Source organism: Leopardus geoffroyi, chromosome C1 (genome assembly GCF_018350155.1).
Source record: "Leopardus geoffroyi isolate Oge1 chromosome C1, O.geoffroyi_Oge1_pat1.0, whole genome shotgun sequence".
Lineage (NCBI taxonomy): Eukaryota > Metazoa > Chordata > Mammalia > Carnivora > Felidae > Leopardus > Leopardus geoffroyi.
Window position 1 is genome coordinate 32,961,384 of NC_059328.1, and position 16,027 is coordinate 32,977,410.

Here is a 16,027-nt window from a genome sequence, read left to right on the forward strand (position 1 = left end):
AATCTACTCCTGAAATCACTGTTGCACTATATGCTAACTAACTTGGATGTAAATTTAAAAAATAAATTAAATTTTTAAAAAACTTTACAAAAAAGGTGTTTAAAAAAGTCCACCTGAAACTGTCCGACTTCAGCCAGGTCACGATCTCGCGGTCTGTGAGTTCGAGCCCCGCGTCGGGCTCTGGGCTGGTGGCTCAGAGCCTGGAGCCTGTTTCCGATTCTGTGTCTCCCTCTCTCTCTGCCCCTCCCCCGTTCATGCTCTGTCTCTCTCTGTCCCAAAAATAAATAAACGTTGAAAAAAAAAATTAAAAAAAAAAAAAAAAAAGTCCACCTGAAACTAACAGGATATGTATGTCAATTACACTTCAATAAAACCCCCACCCCCAAGAAATCAAACTCACCTTGTTGACTAAGTGACTGCTCAAAAACTGACTTATAAAGGCTCCGAAATGAGGCACTGAGATCTTCAAAATTATACTCTGAGAAAAGTAGTTGTTTGTCTCGTTCGGGAAGGTTGTACTGTGGCTGCTGTTGAGGAGTTAATGACTGAGAGACCGGTTCTGGATGGTTTGTCACCTAACGTTAAAAGAAAATACCACTAATTTAGTAGCTCTATACATCAGAATTGGTTTGTTACATACAATACAGGAATGAAACTATTTGAATATTGTCCCTGTCTTTGGCTTTCCCATTCTCTGTTAAGTTGGGTACACATAAAGGACAAGACCACCAAATTGTTAACTTGGATTTTAAAGAACCACAGAAATCTAACCCAACCACCACATCTCATAAAAGAGGGGAAAGAGTTCAAAGAAGTTCAATGACCTTCCCAAGATCACACTAATAAATGATGAGCCAGGCCTGGAACCCTTCCGGTTTCTGTATTATCTTCATCTTGATTCTTCTGAAGCAATTTCGTCTCCAACTCCACTCTATTAGGGTATTACTAACATTTCTCATTCATTTATTCAATTAATCTTTAAGTATTTAAACTCAAATACTGTGAGTCAGGTTGTATGGCACTGCCCAAAGCAGCAAGGAGCTTCAATACACCTAACTCTCCATTTCTAGAGAAAATTGTTTCAAATGAAACCAAGGGGAAATAAGAAACGAAAGGTAACAGGTAAAGAAGATTCTGAGAAAAATAAATACAGCCTGGCTTTGAGCTACACAAAGAAAAAAAAAACAAAACAGCATAACTACCTAAAAAATAAGAATTATCGTTGAAGGTAGCACAACTAGAAATAAAATAAAAAATTATCATCTGTATCTCTTAAAGATTTTATCAAGGGGTGGTACTGGCACTGACACATTGGCAACATTACACATCTCTACACAGGCCATGGAGGCAAGGCTCAATGGCAGGATGACCTAAGCTGTGGCGATTATCCTGGAACATGGAATGTGAGTGGTCTTATGAGGAGCAAGTTCTCATCCATTTCTCATCTGCCTTCCTATTTTGTGGGAGGCAGCCATGGGGCAGTTTCTCATCCCCCTCTCTACCTTGCACGAAGTTGCCACGAGACAGTTTCTCATCTGCCTCCCTATTTCCAGCGAGGCAGGGGACTTTCTACTTTACCCTCTTAGGGTACAGCTTCAAGTTATACAACTGCTTAGGTGCAGTATGGAATGCGTTCCTGCACTACAGTGACCCACCACTTGTGAAGTCTGTCACCTGGCTCCCCTAGTTTGGAATCATCCTGTGGGATGTGGAGAGCTGACACCATACTGATCTGGTTCATACATAAGTAGTAACACTGTCCCAGTGCATCTGGGCTCACTGTGTCATTACAGGCTCAATCTATACACCTGTGACAAGCCCAACCAGCAGCTGGTGCTATACTATTGCTTAAGAAGTGTTTGATGACCACTTGGTGTCTTGTTAAGTGAAAAAAAGCACTCTAGGGGCACCCAGGTGGCTCAGTGAGTTAAGCACCCGACTCCTAATTTCACCTTAGGTCATGATCTCATGGGTCGTGAGTTGGAGCTCTGCGTCCGGCTCTGCAAGGGCACTACGGAGCCTGCTTAGGTTTCTCTGTCTCCCTCTCTCTCTGTCCCTCCCCTGATTGCTCTCTATTTCTCTCTCTCAAAATAAATAAACATTAAAAAAATAAATAAATAAGAGCGGTCTACAATGTCTGGCTTTTCACAGCGAAGTTTAACCCTCCTACGTGTACATAGATAGGTTTGTTCTTTCTTCTGTCACCTAGTTCTACAAATTTAATTTTTTCCTTTCCTTTTATTTTATTTTCTGATACCATACTCTGTGTTCTTTGATTCTGTTTGCTGTCAAGATTTCCTACATTCACATTTTTTTTAATTTTTTTTTTTTAACGTTTATTCATATTTGAGAGACAGAGAGAGACAGAGCATGGCGGGGAAGGAGCAGAGAGGGGGAGACACAGAATCTGAAACAGGCTCCAGGCTCTGAGCTGTCAGCACAGAGCCCAACGCGGGGCTCGAACTCACAGACTGTGAGATCATGACCTGAGCTGAAGTCGGATGCTCAACCGACTGAGCCACCCAGGTGCCCCATTCACATTATTTTAAAAGCAACTTAAAATCATTAAATCTTTGCTTAGTTTGCTTCAATGATCCAACCAATCCTTTTATGTCGTGATTTCATCATTACTGAATGCTTTAATTTAGTTCATCTCTTGATCAGCAAAGTAATGTTTTTCAGGAAGGGTACATGAAAACAAAGGTAGGATGCTTTTTAAGCTCCATGTATCAAAGAAGGTCTCTCTCTTGAGTTCACATATGAATGCAAATTTAGCTGGACATAATCCAAACCTATTCCCTCAAAACTCTACATGAAGTATTCCATTATCCTCTGATACTTAGCATTCCAGAAGTATGATTTGTGTTTCTTTGAATATATCTTATTTCTTCTACCAGAGTATTTATATGGATGATTACTTTTGAAATTTTTTTTTTTTTTAATTTTTTTTCCAACGTTTATTTATTTTTGGGACAGAGAGAGACAGAGCATGAACAGGGGAGGGGCAGAGAGAGAGGGAGACACAGAATCAGAAACAGGCTCCAGGCTCTGAGCCATCAGCCCAGAGCCCGACGCGGGGCTCGAACTCACGGACCGCGAGATCGTGACCTGGCTGAAGTCGGACGCTTAACCGACTGCGCCACCCAGGCGCCCCACTTTTGAAATTTTAAAATGTGTCATGATGTGTCTAGGTATAGGTTTTTCCCCATTAACTTTTTCTACAGCTCAGTAACCCTTTTATAATCTCTATTTCTTCTGAAAACTGCTTCTATACTAACTATTCTAGCTGCTTCTTCGGGGACACCTATAATTCTCAATTCTCCAGATCTAGTACCTTCTTTTACGTAACTGTTATTCCATTATGTTACTTCTGCATTCTGAAAGAATATTTTTTCCCCAGAGCACTGAAAACAGTTTTGCAGAGCCACCTTTTGTTTTTTTACATTCAATGTGAATTTTAATTCTGCTCTTTCAGTTTGGTTTCCCTGGAGTTATTTTCTTATTTAAGGTTCCTCCCACCCCTGTGTATCTTTATCCTGTATAAGGTTTTGCCTATTTACTCAATCTGGGATAGGGACTGAACTAGTGAGACCAAATTTAAACCAAAGAACAGCGTAGTATACGGCTCTTGGGCTCTGTTCTATCTTCTAGGGAGGACAGTTGCCAGATGATTTGAAAAGAGGTATCAAATAACACAAGGATCATGTTCTTATTATAGGTAACAAAATCAGCACACACAGGTCCCTTAATAGCATAGCTTTGTTTTCCAGACTAAAATTAAAAATATAAGGCTGCTTAACAACTGGGTACCAAGTCATCCTAACCTTTGTGGTTTGTAGAATCCCCTTCTCAGACCTACAGCTGGAAAACGAGGTGATATGTACATCTTCTAAACTCTTTTACCAAGGACTGTAAAGTATCATCAAGTATAGCTTTGCTAGACTGAAGTACAATTTTTTTTTTTCCTATTCCAATTACTTTTCATTTGGACACAGAACAGATAAAGTAGACCAAAATAATAAAACATCGTACAACCATATATTTGTATCTAACCTGGTAAAATATAAGTACCAAATAATACACTGTGAAGGTAGGAATCTGCTCTACTTATCTAAGCTAATGAATTGATTGTGAAAAATACACATTTTCACTTTTTATTTGCACTTCAATGATATCTGGTTTAGTTTTAAGCACTAAAGGAGTACTTAACAAAGATGTTAACTTCATCAAGACTTACCGGTGTATAATTATGCACACTTCCAACACTGTTCAAATTAACAGATGCCAAACTCTGATCTGAGAGACTGTTGTTAAGGCTACTGCGTGGGCTATCACTACCATCCTGATCAGTGTTGTACAATGTTACCTAGAAAAGAAAAAAAAAAAAAAAACATTTGCATAAGTAGTTCCCACTGAAAAGAGTACTTTTTAAGCAACTCTACAAAAATACAATTAGGCTGGTATATGGCAGGAGGATAAAATGTTAGCAGTCTTTCCTTTGCTGCTTACCTACCCCAACTCCATGCCCTTCATTGCTAACTCCATGTTCACCATTAAATAAATAATTTACTCTCAAACTGAAAAACATATCCTATCTAGAAATACATAAATTCAATATATTTTCAGGTATAATTAGTTCATCAACATTCAATAAGGGGATTGTAGATTTTTACTGTTAAATATTTCTACAATGCATACATTTATTTTTACTCAAGCCTTAAACAAAACTGTTATTCTCTTCTGTCAAAATCTTAGGCATCAGGGTGCCTGGGTGGCTCAGTCATTTAAGCGTCCGACTCCTGATCTCAGCTCAGGTCATGATGCCACATTTTGTGTGACTGAGCCCCATGTTGGGGCTGTTAGCACAGAGCCTGCTTGGAATTCTCTCTCTTCCCCTCTCTCTGACCCTTTTCCACTCGTGTGCGTGCATGGGCACATGCTCTCTTAAAAAAAAAAAAAAAATCTTAGGCATCAAAAAAACACAAAAAAGGAATTTTTAAAAATCACAGGCATCATAGTGGTTGTATTATTGAAAAGTGGAAACTCAACAGTCTAACACATTTGCAAACTCATGGGTATGTGATCTAATTTTTAAAAATAACAAGATGAAGGGGTGCCTGGGTGGCTCAGTCGGTTAAGCTTCCGACTTTGGCTCAGGTCATGATCTCACGGTACGGGAGTTCAAGCCCCATGTCAGGCTCTGTGCTGACAGCTCAGAGCCCAGGGCCTGCTTCGGATTCTGTGTCTCCCTCTCTCTCTGCCCCTCCCCCACTCATGCTCTGTCTCTCTCTGTCTCAAAAATAAACACTAAAACAAACAAACAAAAAAAACCCCTCATTAAAAATAACAAGATGCTAATATAAACATTAGATGTTAAGGTCTATAAATCAAGCTGTTAACAATGGTTAATTGGCAGGTGGCTGGGTATTCCTGAAGACTTATCACTGCTATTTTTACAATACTCAAGTCTGTTTAAAATAAGTAATATAATTTTTAATTAGAAACCAATAAAAATGAGATTTTTTAAAACAGTTAACTAGCCTAAGTATAATTCAAGGTTCTCTTCAGATGCTACTACCAACTTTCCTTTCTATGCTATTTCCATGGGCACAATACATTTAGCTATATGGTATAACTAATTTTTATCAAATTTTTATCCACTATTAGACTGTTAGCTCCTTAAGTCCCCAATAAGTAATCATAACCAACATAGTGCTTTCTACCAGTATACAGTTAATAAATATTTGCTAACTTAATAACCAATTGACCTATCACCATCCTTCTGTTTGTGCTAAAAATGGAGTCATGCTAAATGCTACAAATATTTGCCAAGAGGCCAAATATGTAAAAAACTGGGCATGTATGCCTCTATACTTAAGGCAAAACCAAACTGTTCCTCATTCAACATCAGCTAGGAACAATACATGCCTAGGAACTAAATAGGGAAAAGAATGTAAGAAAAACTAAGAGGGAATAAAGGAAACTCTGGCAAAGATTTTTCTGGTAAATACTTCCAATATAAATTTCATTAAAAAAAAAAAAAATCAACCTTACAGGCTCCTAGCCCAACAAATTACAAGCATCCTATGGTAATTTTCTTAGCCGATCACTCTGTCCTGTCCATGCTCAGTTACCTATCACTCAAGTCAAAATCTTGGACAAAATCTTATCTGAAAGAAGGATAAACATTTTTTATTAAAATGTAACACATACACAGAGTAAAGTGCACAAATTACTAATTTATTACAAAGTGGGCTACTTATGTAATCACCAGCCAGAACAAAGTATAGAACAGTTCTCAAACTGATCTTAGAATACTTTTGCAGTCTTAAAAATTGGAGAGTCAAGGGACTTTCTGTTTGTGCTGATGTATCTACTAATAATTAGCATGTTGTATATTAAAACACATTTTTCATTAACTTAAAGAAAACAATTATAAACCCAACTAAATGTTAACATAAGAAATATTTTCTCCCAATAAACAAATAAAATTAGGTGAGTTCCTTTAGTTTTACATTATTGTAAATCTCGATGCCTGGCTTAACAGAAAACCACTAGATTCTCTTTCCTGCTGCAGTAAGTTGTTTAGGTGCAACTATAGAAAGCAAGCCCAATATCTCTCTCTCTCTCTCTCTCTCTCTCACACACACACACACACACACACACACACACACACACACACACACAAGGTGCAACTATAGAAAGCAAGCCCAATATCTCTCTCTCTCTCTCTCTCTCTCTCTCTCTCTCTCTCACACACACACACACACACACACACACACACATTTGGAAAAGGGAAGAATATTTTAACAGACTTTCAGATCATTGTGGATGGACTTTTTTGATACCATACCAAAACAGGACAAATGACAATTTTTTAAAGATTAGTTGCAATGTGGACCTGAAAACATACCACTAAATTTTTCATACTCCGATACATTAAAGTCCACTGTTCGACCCTGTACTGTGAATGGATCATTCATCTATGCATGGTTTTGTAACATTATTCACTGCCATATGGAAAATACTCGTTCATTGTTATACAGATCTTCTAAATACGGACACATTTCATTACACAACATCAAAACATCATACTTGCTAACATCACCAATGATCTCATTAGAAGTCTTTTGGGGTGGATACAAGTGTTCCAAACTTCTACTTTTTGCTTCAAAGCTCAAATTTTACCATTGGCAAAGGATACTGCCAACAGTTTTCCTGGAGGTGACAGATTCACTATGTTCATTACCAAGAAAACACCTGCCAAATACCCAAATCTGAATAATTAGTGTCAACTGTTCTTTCAAGTAAAAACAATGATCCTGGGGCACAGGGGTGGCTCCGTCCAACTCTTGATTTCGGCTCGGGTCATGATTCCAGGGTCATGGAATTGAGCCCAGTGTGTGGCTCTGCACTGAGTGTGGAGCCTGTTCAGGATTTTCTCCCTCTCTCTCTCCTTCTTCCCCTCTCCCTCAACCCTAAGGAACCCTATGATCCACGAACAAAGCAGTTGGCTTCACATCCACCTCAAACAACCACACAAAACAACCACAGGCAGGTACTTCAGCATGTAGTCTAAGTGTTTTATGCATACTTCCCATTTCATTACAAAGAATGTTAAAAAGACATGTACTCAAAGGTCACAACTTAATAAAACTATTTTTCCTGCTTCACCAAAAAAATCTTTAAGTAAAACTGTTATTCTTTATTTTATTTAAAAAAAATTTTTTTTTTCAACGTTTATTTATTTTTGGGACAGAGAGAGACAGAGCATGAACGGGGGAGGGGCAGAGAGAGAGGGAGACACAGAATCGGAAACAGGCTCCAGGCTCTGAGCCATCAGCCCAGAGCCTGACGCGGGGCTCGAACTCACGGACCGCGAGATCGTGACCTGGCTGAAGTCGGATGCTTAACCGACTGCGCCACCCAGGCGCCCCATGTTATTCTTTATTTTAATCTGAAGGGTGTGGGCAGCAAAAATACAATGACTATTAATACTTAGGTGTCACTGCCTTGATCTGTGCTAACATTTACATACTACTGCTTTTGCTCCATCAATGAAAATACAAAAATAAAGGAAAAGACAAATAGTTTTATAGTATTATTATAAAAATAGTTTTGACCTCATGGAATCCCTAAAAGGGTCTTAGTTACCTAGGTGTCCAAAGACCACAGAACCTGATATAGAACATTACCAGCATTCCAGAAGGCCCACTCAGGTGCTCTCCCATTCACCAGCTAGTCATTATCCATCCCTTTCTCTGTCACAGGCACCCACTATACCAACTTCTACCACTATTGGCTGGTTTTCCTGTTTTTGAACTAAGTATAAATGGAATCATACAATGTATGCTTTTCTGTCCTTTTATAGTAAAATTAAAGGATTACACAAAGCTTTATTTTCTGTTACACTAATATCTACTCTTAAATCTTTATTACCTCATTACATTTCTTAAAATTCCTTTTCTTTTTCTTCCAACTGAGAGTTTTATGGTTTTATCATTTATATTTGTATCTCAGATCCATCTCGAACTGATTTTTGTGAGTGGAAAATCTGATTTCCCTATTGATCCAGCACCGTTCATTCAAAGACATCACTGAGTTCTGTTCCTTAAGTCTATTTGTGGACTCTTATGCCAATATCACTCTTTCAATTATTGTAGGCTTACTCTTGATATTTGGAAGTATAAATATAAATCCTCTACCATTTATCTTTTTCTTCAACATTTTCTTCAACTACCATTTGCCATTTGGATTCCCATTTACATTTTAAGATCAGTTAGTCATTTTCTATTCCCTTCCCTTCCCCCCCAAAAAGCATAGGGGACTTTTGATGGAGATTTTAATCTACAGATCAATTTAGGAAAAACTGACTTTATAATAATCTTCTCAATGAAAATTATACATACGTTTATTTATACTTCCTTTGTTTTCTCTGGGTTTTTTTTTCTGATTTTTTATTTTTTTAATTATTATTTTGTTCTTTCTATAATTTATTTTTCTGAGTCTTTTTTTAATAGTTTTCTGTGTAGAGTTCATCTTCCATTTAATCCTAGGTATTTGATGTTTTTGAAAGCTAACTTAAGTGTCATCTTTTTATTTTCTGTCTGACTCATATAGAGAAATGTAATTGATTTCTAAAATCTAATACTGATATCAAGACCTTGTTAATTTATTAGTTCTGAGTTTATCTGTAGATTTTTCTGAATTTTCCATATAAACAATCATGTCACCTATAATAGCTTTGTTTCTGCTTACTCAAAGTTTATTTAATACTTCTTTCCTAACACTTCCATTTCTCCTCTACCTGCCTGAGTACTACTGTTGTCCTATATTTTATTTCTACATGTTATAAACCCACAACATACTTTTGTTATCTTTACTTTAAACAGTTTATTATCGGGGCACCTGGGTGGCTCAGTTAAGCCTCTGACTTCAGCTCAGGTCATGGTCTCCCAGTTCCTCGGTTCAAGCCCCGTGTTGGTGTTGACAGCTCAGTGCCTGGAGCCTGCTTCGGATTCTGTGTCTCCCTCACTCTCTGCCCCTCCCCTGCTCACACTGTCTCTCTCTCAAAAATAAATAAACATAAAACAGTTTTTTTAAAATAATAAGAAAAAGTTTATTATTTTTTAAAGAGATTTAGATTAAAAAGAAAAAGCTTTATATTTACTCATGTCATTACCATTTCTAGTCCTAATTCCTTTCCGTAGATCCAGAGTTCCATTAGGAACTTCAATTACACATACATTAGGTTGCTTTAAGTTGTTACCAGTGCTAATACTCTATGTATGTACTTTTTTAAAGTCTTTTCACTTATTTCATTTTGTCTAACTTTTACTGCTATATTTTCAAGGTCAATCATCTTTCTGTGTTATCTGCTGTTAATTCCATCAAGTGTATTTTTCAAGTCAGACATAATTTTTATCTCTAAGAAGTTTGATTTGTATTTAAAAAAAATATCTTCCATGTGTCTAAAAAATGTTCAACCTATCCTTTAGCTCCTCCATGAATACAGTTATAATAACAGGGCTTTTTCCAACTTTGAGATGGAACATAAAAGTTTAAGGTATACAAGGTGTTCATTTGATACACATATGTACTCCAAAATAAATACCACTCTTGCATCAACTAACATAATTACCATTTCTGTTTTATGAGTATATTTAAGATTTACTCACCTAGCCAGCTTTCATGTACACATGAATACAATACTGTTAACAATAATCACCACGCTATACAATAAATCCTCCACACTCAATCATCTTATAACTGAAAGTTTGTACCTTTTGACCAACATTTTTCCATTTCTGCCACCTGATAGCCCCCTGGTAACCACCGTTTTACTTTGTTTCTAGGAGTTTGGCCTTTTAAGATTCCACATATAAATACAGTATGTATCTTTCACTTGGTATAATGCCCTAAGGTCTATCTATGTTGTCATAAATGGCAGAACTTGCGTTTCATGGCTAAATAATATTCTATTTTGTGTCTACACACACACACACACACACACACACACACAGCTTCATTACCCATTCATCCACTGATAGACACTTCGGTCATTTCTGTATCTTGGCTTACAGTAATTGTCTATGTCCTTTTATACTAATTCTATCACCTGTGTTATTTCTGGGTCAGTTCTGATTAATTTTCACCTCATTATGGGTTGTTTTTTTTACTACTTCTTGCCAGCCTGGTAATTTTTTATTGGATGCCAGACCACTGTGAACTTTACACTGTTAAGTGCTAGACAGTTTTGTATTCTTGTAAATTTTCTTGAGCTTTATTCTGGAACACAGTTAAATTATTTGACAACAGGGACGAAGTCCTGATATATGCTGCAACATGGCTGAACCTTGAAAATGTGTTTAGTGAAAGAAATCAGACATAACAGGTCACATATTTATTATAGGATTCCATTTATACAAAATGTCCAGAATAGGCAAATTCATAGAGTTAGAAAGTAAATTAACAGTTACAGGATATGGATGGAATAGGGAATGAATGCTAATAGGTACAGGGTTTTCTTTTTGGGTGATGAAAATGTTCTGGAATTAGATGGTGGTTAACAGGTGCACAACCTTGTGAATATACCAAGAACTCCTGAATTATAAACTTTAAAAGGGGAAATTTTATAATGGCCTCTGAATTACATATGAAAAAAATCAAAATCAAATTAAAAAAACTGATTTATCTGAAAATAGACCGATCTTCTTGGGTTTTGCTTTGAAGGTGTGTAGACAGGACCAGAGCAGCGTTTTAGTCTAGGGCTAATTTTATTCCACTATTAAAGCAAACTCCTGAGTACCTTACCTAATGACCTGTGAATTATGAAGCACTTCACTCTTGTGTGAAAGTTACTATGCCTGGCCCTATAGGAATATCAGTAATTATCCACACTAATCCTTTCAGGTGGTTCTTTCCCTTGTCTTCCTTACTCATGCACTGATAAGTACTCAGCTGAAGACTCAAGGAGACCTTTTGTATATCACTGGAATTCTCCCTTGGTGCAGCTTTCTCTTCTCGGATATGCTGCCCTGTGAACTCTAGCCACCCTGGAGATTCCATGATCTCCTAGATCCACATGCTCTACTCAGGGAGACCTCTGTACCTTGGAAACTTTCTCCAGACAGTAAGCTAGGACAATCATAGGGCTGACCTTATTTGTTCACAATTTCTCAGGGACCACTGTCCTATGGCTCAATCTCTTAAAAACCATTGTTGCACATATTTTGTCTATTTTTTCAATTGTTTCAGGTAGCAAAGTAAATTTAGACCTTGTTATCCCACCTTGGCTAGAAATTTTATTAATCCTTACAAAGAATCAACTTCTTGCTTGCTGACTTATTTATAACCTTCGTCTTCTTCAGATTTATTTTGATCTTTATCTAGATGCTTAAATCATTAATATTCAATCTTTCTTCTGTTCTAGTACATGCATTTAGGCTAATACTTCAACTGCATTCTACAGGCTTTCATATTTTATGTTTCTTTAAGTATTTTCTAATTTCTATTATGATTCTTTCTTGATCCTGGGTTATTTATAACTATACTGCTTAATCTGCAAACTTTACGTAATTTTCTAAATACCTGTTTGTTATTATTTCCACTTAAATTCCCCTGTGCTGGAAAAGATACACTGTACGATGGTCTTCTGAAATTTGTTGAGACTTCTTTATGGTCTAGCATTCATCAGTATTACATGATCAATTTTGGTAAATATTCCATGTGCACTTAAAAATGTATATTCTGCAATTGTTAAATGAAATATTCTATATATATCAAATGGGTCAAATTCCTAATTTCATGATTCAAATCTTCTCTATCTTTAATGGGATTTGTTTGATTTGTTGTGTTTTAATTTTGATCTGCTTCTTCCAGGAGTTATAGAGAGACATATGTTAAAATCTTCCTCTGATCAAGGACTTATCTATTTCTCCTTTTAGTTTTTTGGCTTTAAAAGGCCGACAAATTTAGTATTACTAAAATGATCCTTTTTCATAATAAAGTATCTTTATTTTCAGTAATGTGTCTTGTCCTTTAAGAAATACTTCTTGTAAGTAGCACATAAGTTGAATTTTACTTTTTTATCCAGTCTGACAATCTTTGACTTTTAAATGGAATATTTCATTCATTTACATTTCCCAACATAATTCAATCTGAATACATATTTATTTTCCTATTTCTCTATCTCTTCTTTGCTCATTTATTTCTCCTTTTGTGTCTACTTCTGGATTTATTATTTTTCCTTGCTTATTTTGTATTCTTTTACTCTTCTTGTAGTAAGCAATAATAGGACCAGTATCTGAGTACTATTAGAAATTCAAATTTTCGGGGCGCCTGGGTGGCGCAGTCGGTTGGGCGTCTGACTTCAGCCAGGTCACGATCTCGCGGTCTGTGAGTTCGAGCCCCGCGTCAGGCTCTGGGCTGATGGCTCAGAGCCTGGAGCCTGTTTCCGATTCTGTGTCTCCCTCTCTCTCTGCCCCTCCCCCGTTCATGCTCTGTCTCTCTCTGTCCCAAAAATAAATAAAAACGTTGAAAAAAAAAAAATTAAAAAAAAAAAAAAAAAGAAATTCAAATTTTCAGGGGTGCTTAGCTGGCTCAGTTGGTAGAACATGTGGCTTCTGATCTCAAGGTTGTGAGTTCCAGGCCCATGTTGGGTGTGGAGACTACTTAAATCTTAAAAAAAAAAAAAAAAATTCAAATTTTCAGACCCCAATCCAATGTACTAAATCAGAAATTCTGAGGCTCAGCAACCTTGGTTTTAACAAGTCCTCCTAGTTATTCTGATACATGCTGGTGTGTTAAAATAACCACTGCCCTAAATATCACAACATGCCCTTGACTTAGTACTTTTACCAATTCCCATGTAATGCAAAGGTTTCAACTGTATACACAGCTGGTCCTTAACAACATGGATTTGAACTGCGTGGGTCTACTTATACAGAGAATTTTTTCAATAAACCCAGTATAGTACTAGGGAGTCTGACTGCCTTAGTAGGTAGAGCATGTAACTTTTGATATTGGGGTCATGAGTTCAAACCCCATGTTGGGTGAAGAGTTTGATTTAAAATTAAAAATAAATAGGAGCACCTGAGTGGCTCAGTCAGTTAAGTGTCTGACTTTGGCTCAGGTCATAATCTCATGGTTTGGGAGTTTGAGCCCTGTGTCAGGCTCCATGCTGACAGTGTGCTGACAGTGCACTGTGCCAGTGAGGAGCCTGCTTGGGATTCTCTCTCTCCCCCCTTCTCTCTGCTCCTTCCCCACTTGTGTGGGCACACATTTGCTCTTTCTCTCTCTAAAAACAAATAAACTTTAAAAAATAAAAATAAAAAAAATACAAGGGCGCCTGGGCGGCCTAGTCAGTTAAGCGTCCAACTTCAGCTCAGGTCATGAATTCGCGGTCAGTGAGTTCAAGCCCCACATCGGGCTCTGTGCTGATGGCTCAGAGACTGGAGCCTACCTCAGATCCGTTTTTCCCTCTCTGTTCCTCCCCAGCTCCCACTCTGTTCCCCCGCCCCCAAACATAAATAAAGATTAAAAAAATTAAAAATAAATACAAATAAATACATACATACAATACAGTACTGTAAAAATATTTTTTCTCTCCCTTAAGGTTTTCTTAATAACATTTTCTTTTCTCTAGCTTTCTTGTAAGAATACAGAATATAATGCATATAACATACAAAATATGTATTAATCAACTATTTATGGTATCAGTAAGGCTTCCAGTCAACAGTAGGCTATTAGTTAAGTCAAAAGTTATACACGGATTTTCAATTGTTTGGGGGGCATGGGAGGTGGCATCCCTAAATTTCACGTTGTACAAGGGTTAATTATATTTCTTCCTGCCTTACCCTAGTATTGTCATGTATTTTAACTTCTGCAGTATTTTAGACTCAAAGGCATTGTGTTATGTAACAGAAATGCTATTGTTTTAAATACTCAATACACATTCACATTGATCAACATACTCTTTTAGTGTTCTCCATTCTTTCCAGCACAGGATAATTTCCTTCTATCCAAAAAATTAGTTCCCTTTAATTGTTTACTACTGATGTATTAGTAACATATTCTAATTTTGTTTTTGTAAAAATCTATTTATTTAACCTTCATTTTCCACAGAAATTTTAATTGCAGAATTCTGGATTAGTAGGTATTTCCTTTAAGCACGATACAAATTTCATTCTCATGTCTAGCTTTTAGCATTTCTATTCAGAAGTCAGTGCCTGGCTTACTGTTGTTCCTTTGAAGTTGCCTGTTTTGCCTCTGATTTTAAGATTTTTTTAATCTTTGTTTTTTTAGGAGCTTGATTTTCTTTGCCCAATAAGGTTTCTTTTCATTAATCTTTCTTGGGGTTCTCAGAAATTCCTGAATCTGTACTGTGTTATCTATCATCAGTTTAAAAACTTTAAAATATTGTTCCTTCCTTATTCCTTTTTCCTCTGGAAGACTAAAAAGTTTGTTAGACTTTTTCCTGCATATCCCATTTATCCCTTAAGTTTTTCTGAATTTTCCTTGTTTTTCTTTGTGTTTCATTCTATTTTCTACGAACCTTTCTTCCAGTTCACTATTCTCTCCTCTGGTGTGCCTAATTTACTGCTGAACCCATCTATCAAATTCTTAATTTCAGTTATTATATTTTTCAATTTTAAAGTTTCCTCTTGATTCTTCCATACAGATTCCAATTCTTGGATAAATTTTCTATAATTCGACTATTTTGAATATATTAGTCATAGTTATTTTAAAGTCCATATCTAGATCACTTGTAGATATGTTTATGTTGTCCTTCTGTACCCACCCCCTTGTCACTTAATTATTTGGTCCTGTTTCCTGGAATGTCTGAAATTTTTGACTGAAAGTTGAGATCTTATGAAAAACTGCAAAAGCTCAATATGATGTTATCTTCTTCCAGAAAGGATTTAGTTTTCTTTTGGCAAGTAGAAGAATATTAGCAACCACCCGATAATAATTTTCAGTTGGTCTATTTTGGTTTGCTCTTCCTCTGGAACATAACCCTTCTGAGGTAACTTGAAAGCCTTTTACCATGGCTTCCTCCTCCCTGAAGATCATGAACAACAATTGTCCCTTCCTTCTCTGTGAGACTGTTTAATTCTGAGTAGTGAAAAATCCACTTGTTTTGTCTAGGCCTGAGCCCAAGTACATAAATGAATCAGGAGTTAGCAAATGCCTTAAGTGGATATACTTGCAAGAAGGTAAACTTACTTCTGAGATCCATGAGGATCTAGTCCTCAAGCCCAGGCTGTTTCGTAGCCCCAAACTCCAGTTTTTGTCTCCCTAACCCAATGGCTGCTTTTGGCTTCTGTTTTCTTTTCAGTCTGTATGCCATGCATTAAGAACTGAGAAATGTCCCAAGGCAAAATTTGTAGGGCTTATCTCAATGTATTTCCCTTTTTTATGGGATCTTCATCCCTGAAGGCCTGGCTTTTCTGTTCTCCAGTGCCTCTTCCCTGTTTTTTATTGGTAGTGGGGGATGGTAGTATTTTATATAGATAGGAAGAACGAT

The 16,027-nt window shown here is 36.8% G+C and overlaps 1 protein-coding gene and 1 long non-coding RNA gene across 9 annotated transcripts in view; one reads left to right on the top strand and one right to left on the bottom strand.

The window, feature by feature from the left end:
- FOXJ3 (forkhead box J3) overlaps nucleotides 1-16,027 on the bottom strand; it is a 152,368-nt gene that overhangs the window by 28,218 nt on the left and 108,123 nt on the right. For all 8 annotated transcript variants that reach the window (XM_045476892.1, XM_045476893.1, XM_045476897.1 and 5 more), the window contains 2 exons: nucleotides 4,238-4,366; nucleotides 401-575 (listed from right to left, as the gene is read on the bottom strand). In XM_045476892.1, coding sequence (XP_045332848.1) covers nucleotides 401-575; nucleotides 4,238-4,366 — 304 coding nt within the window. The remainder of the gene's footprint in view (nucleotides 1-400; nucleotides 576-4,237; nucleotides 4,367-16,027) is intronic.
- LOC123597698 lies at nucleotides 6,526-6,852 on the top strand. The gene is made up of 2 exons (XR_006712218.1): nucleotides 6,526-6,589; nucleotides 6,690-6,852. It is a non-coding gene; the product is annotated as an uncharacterized LOC123597698 (long non-coding RNA).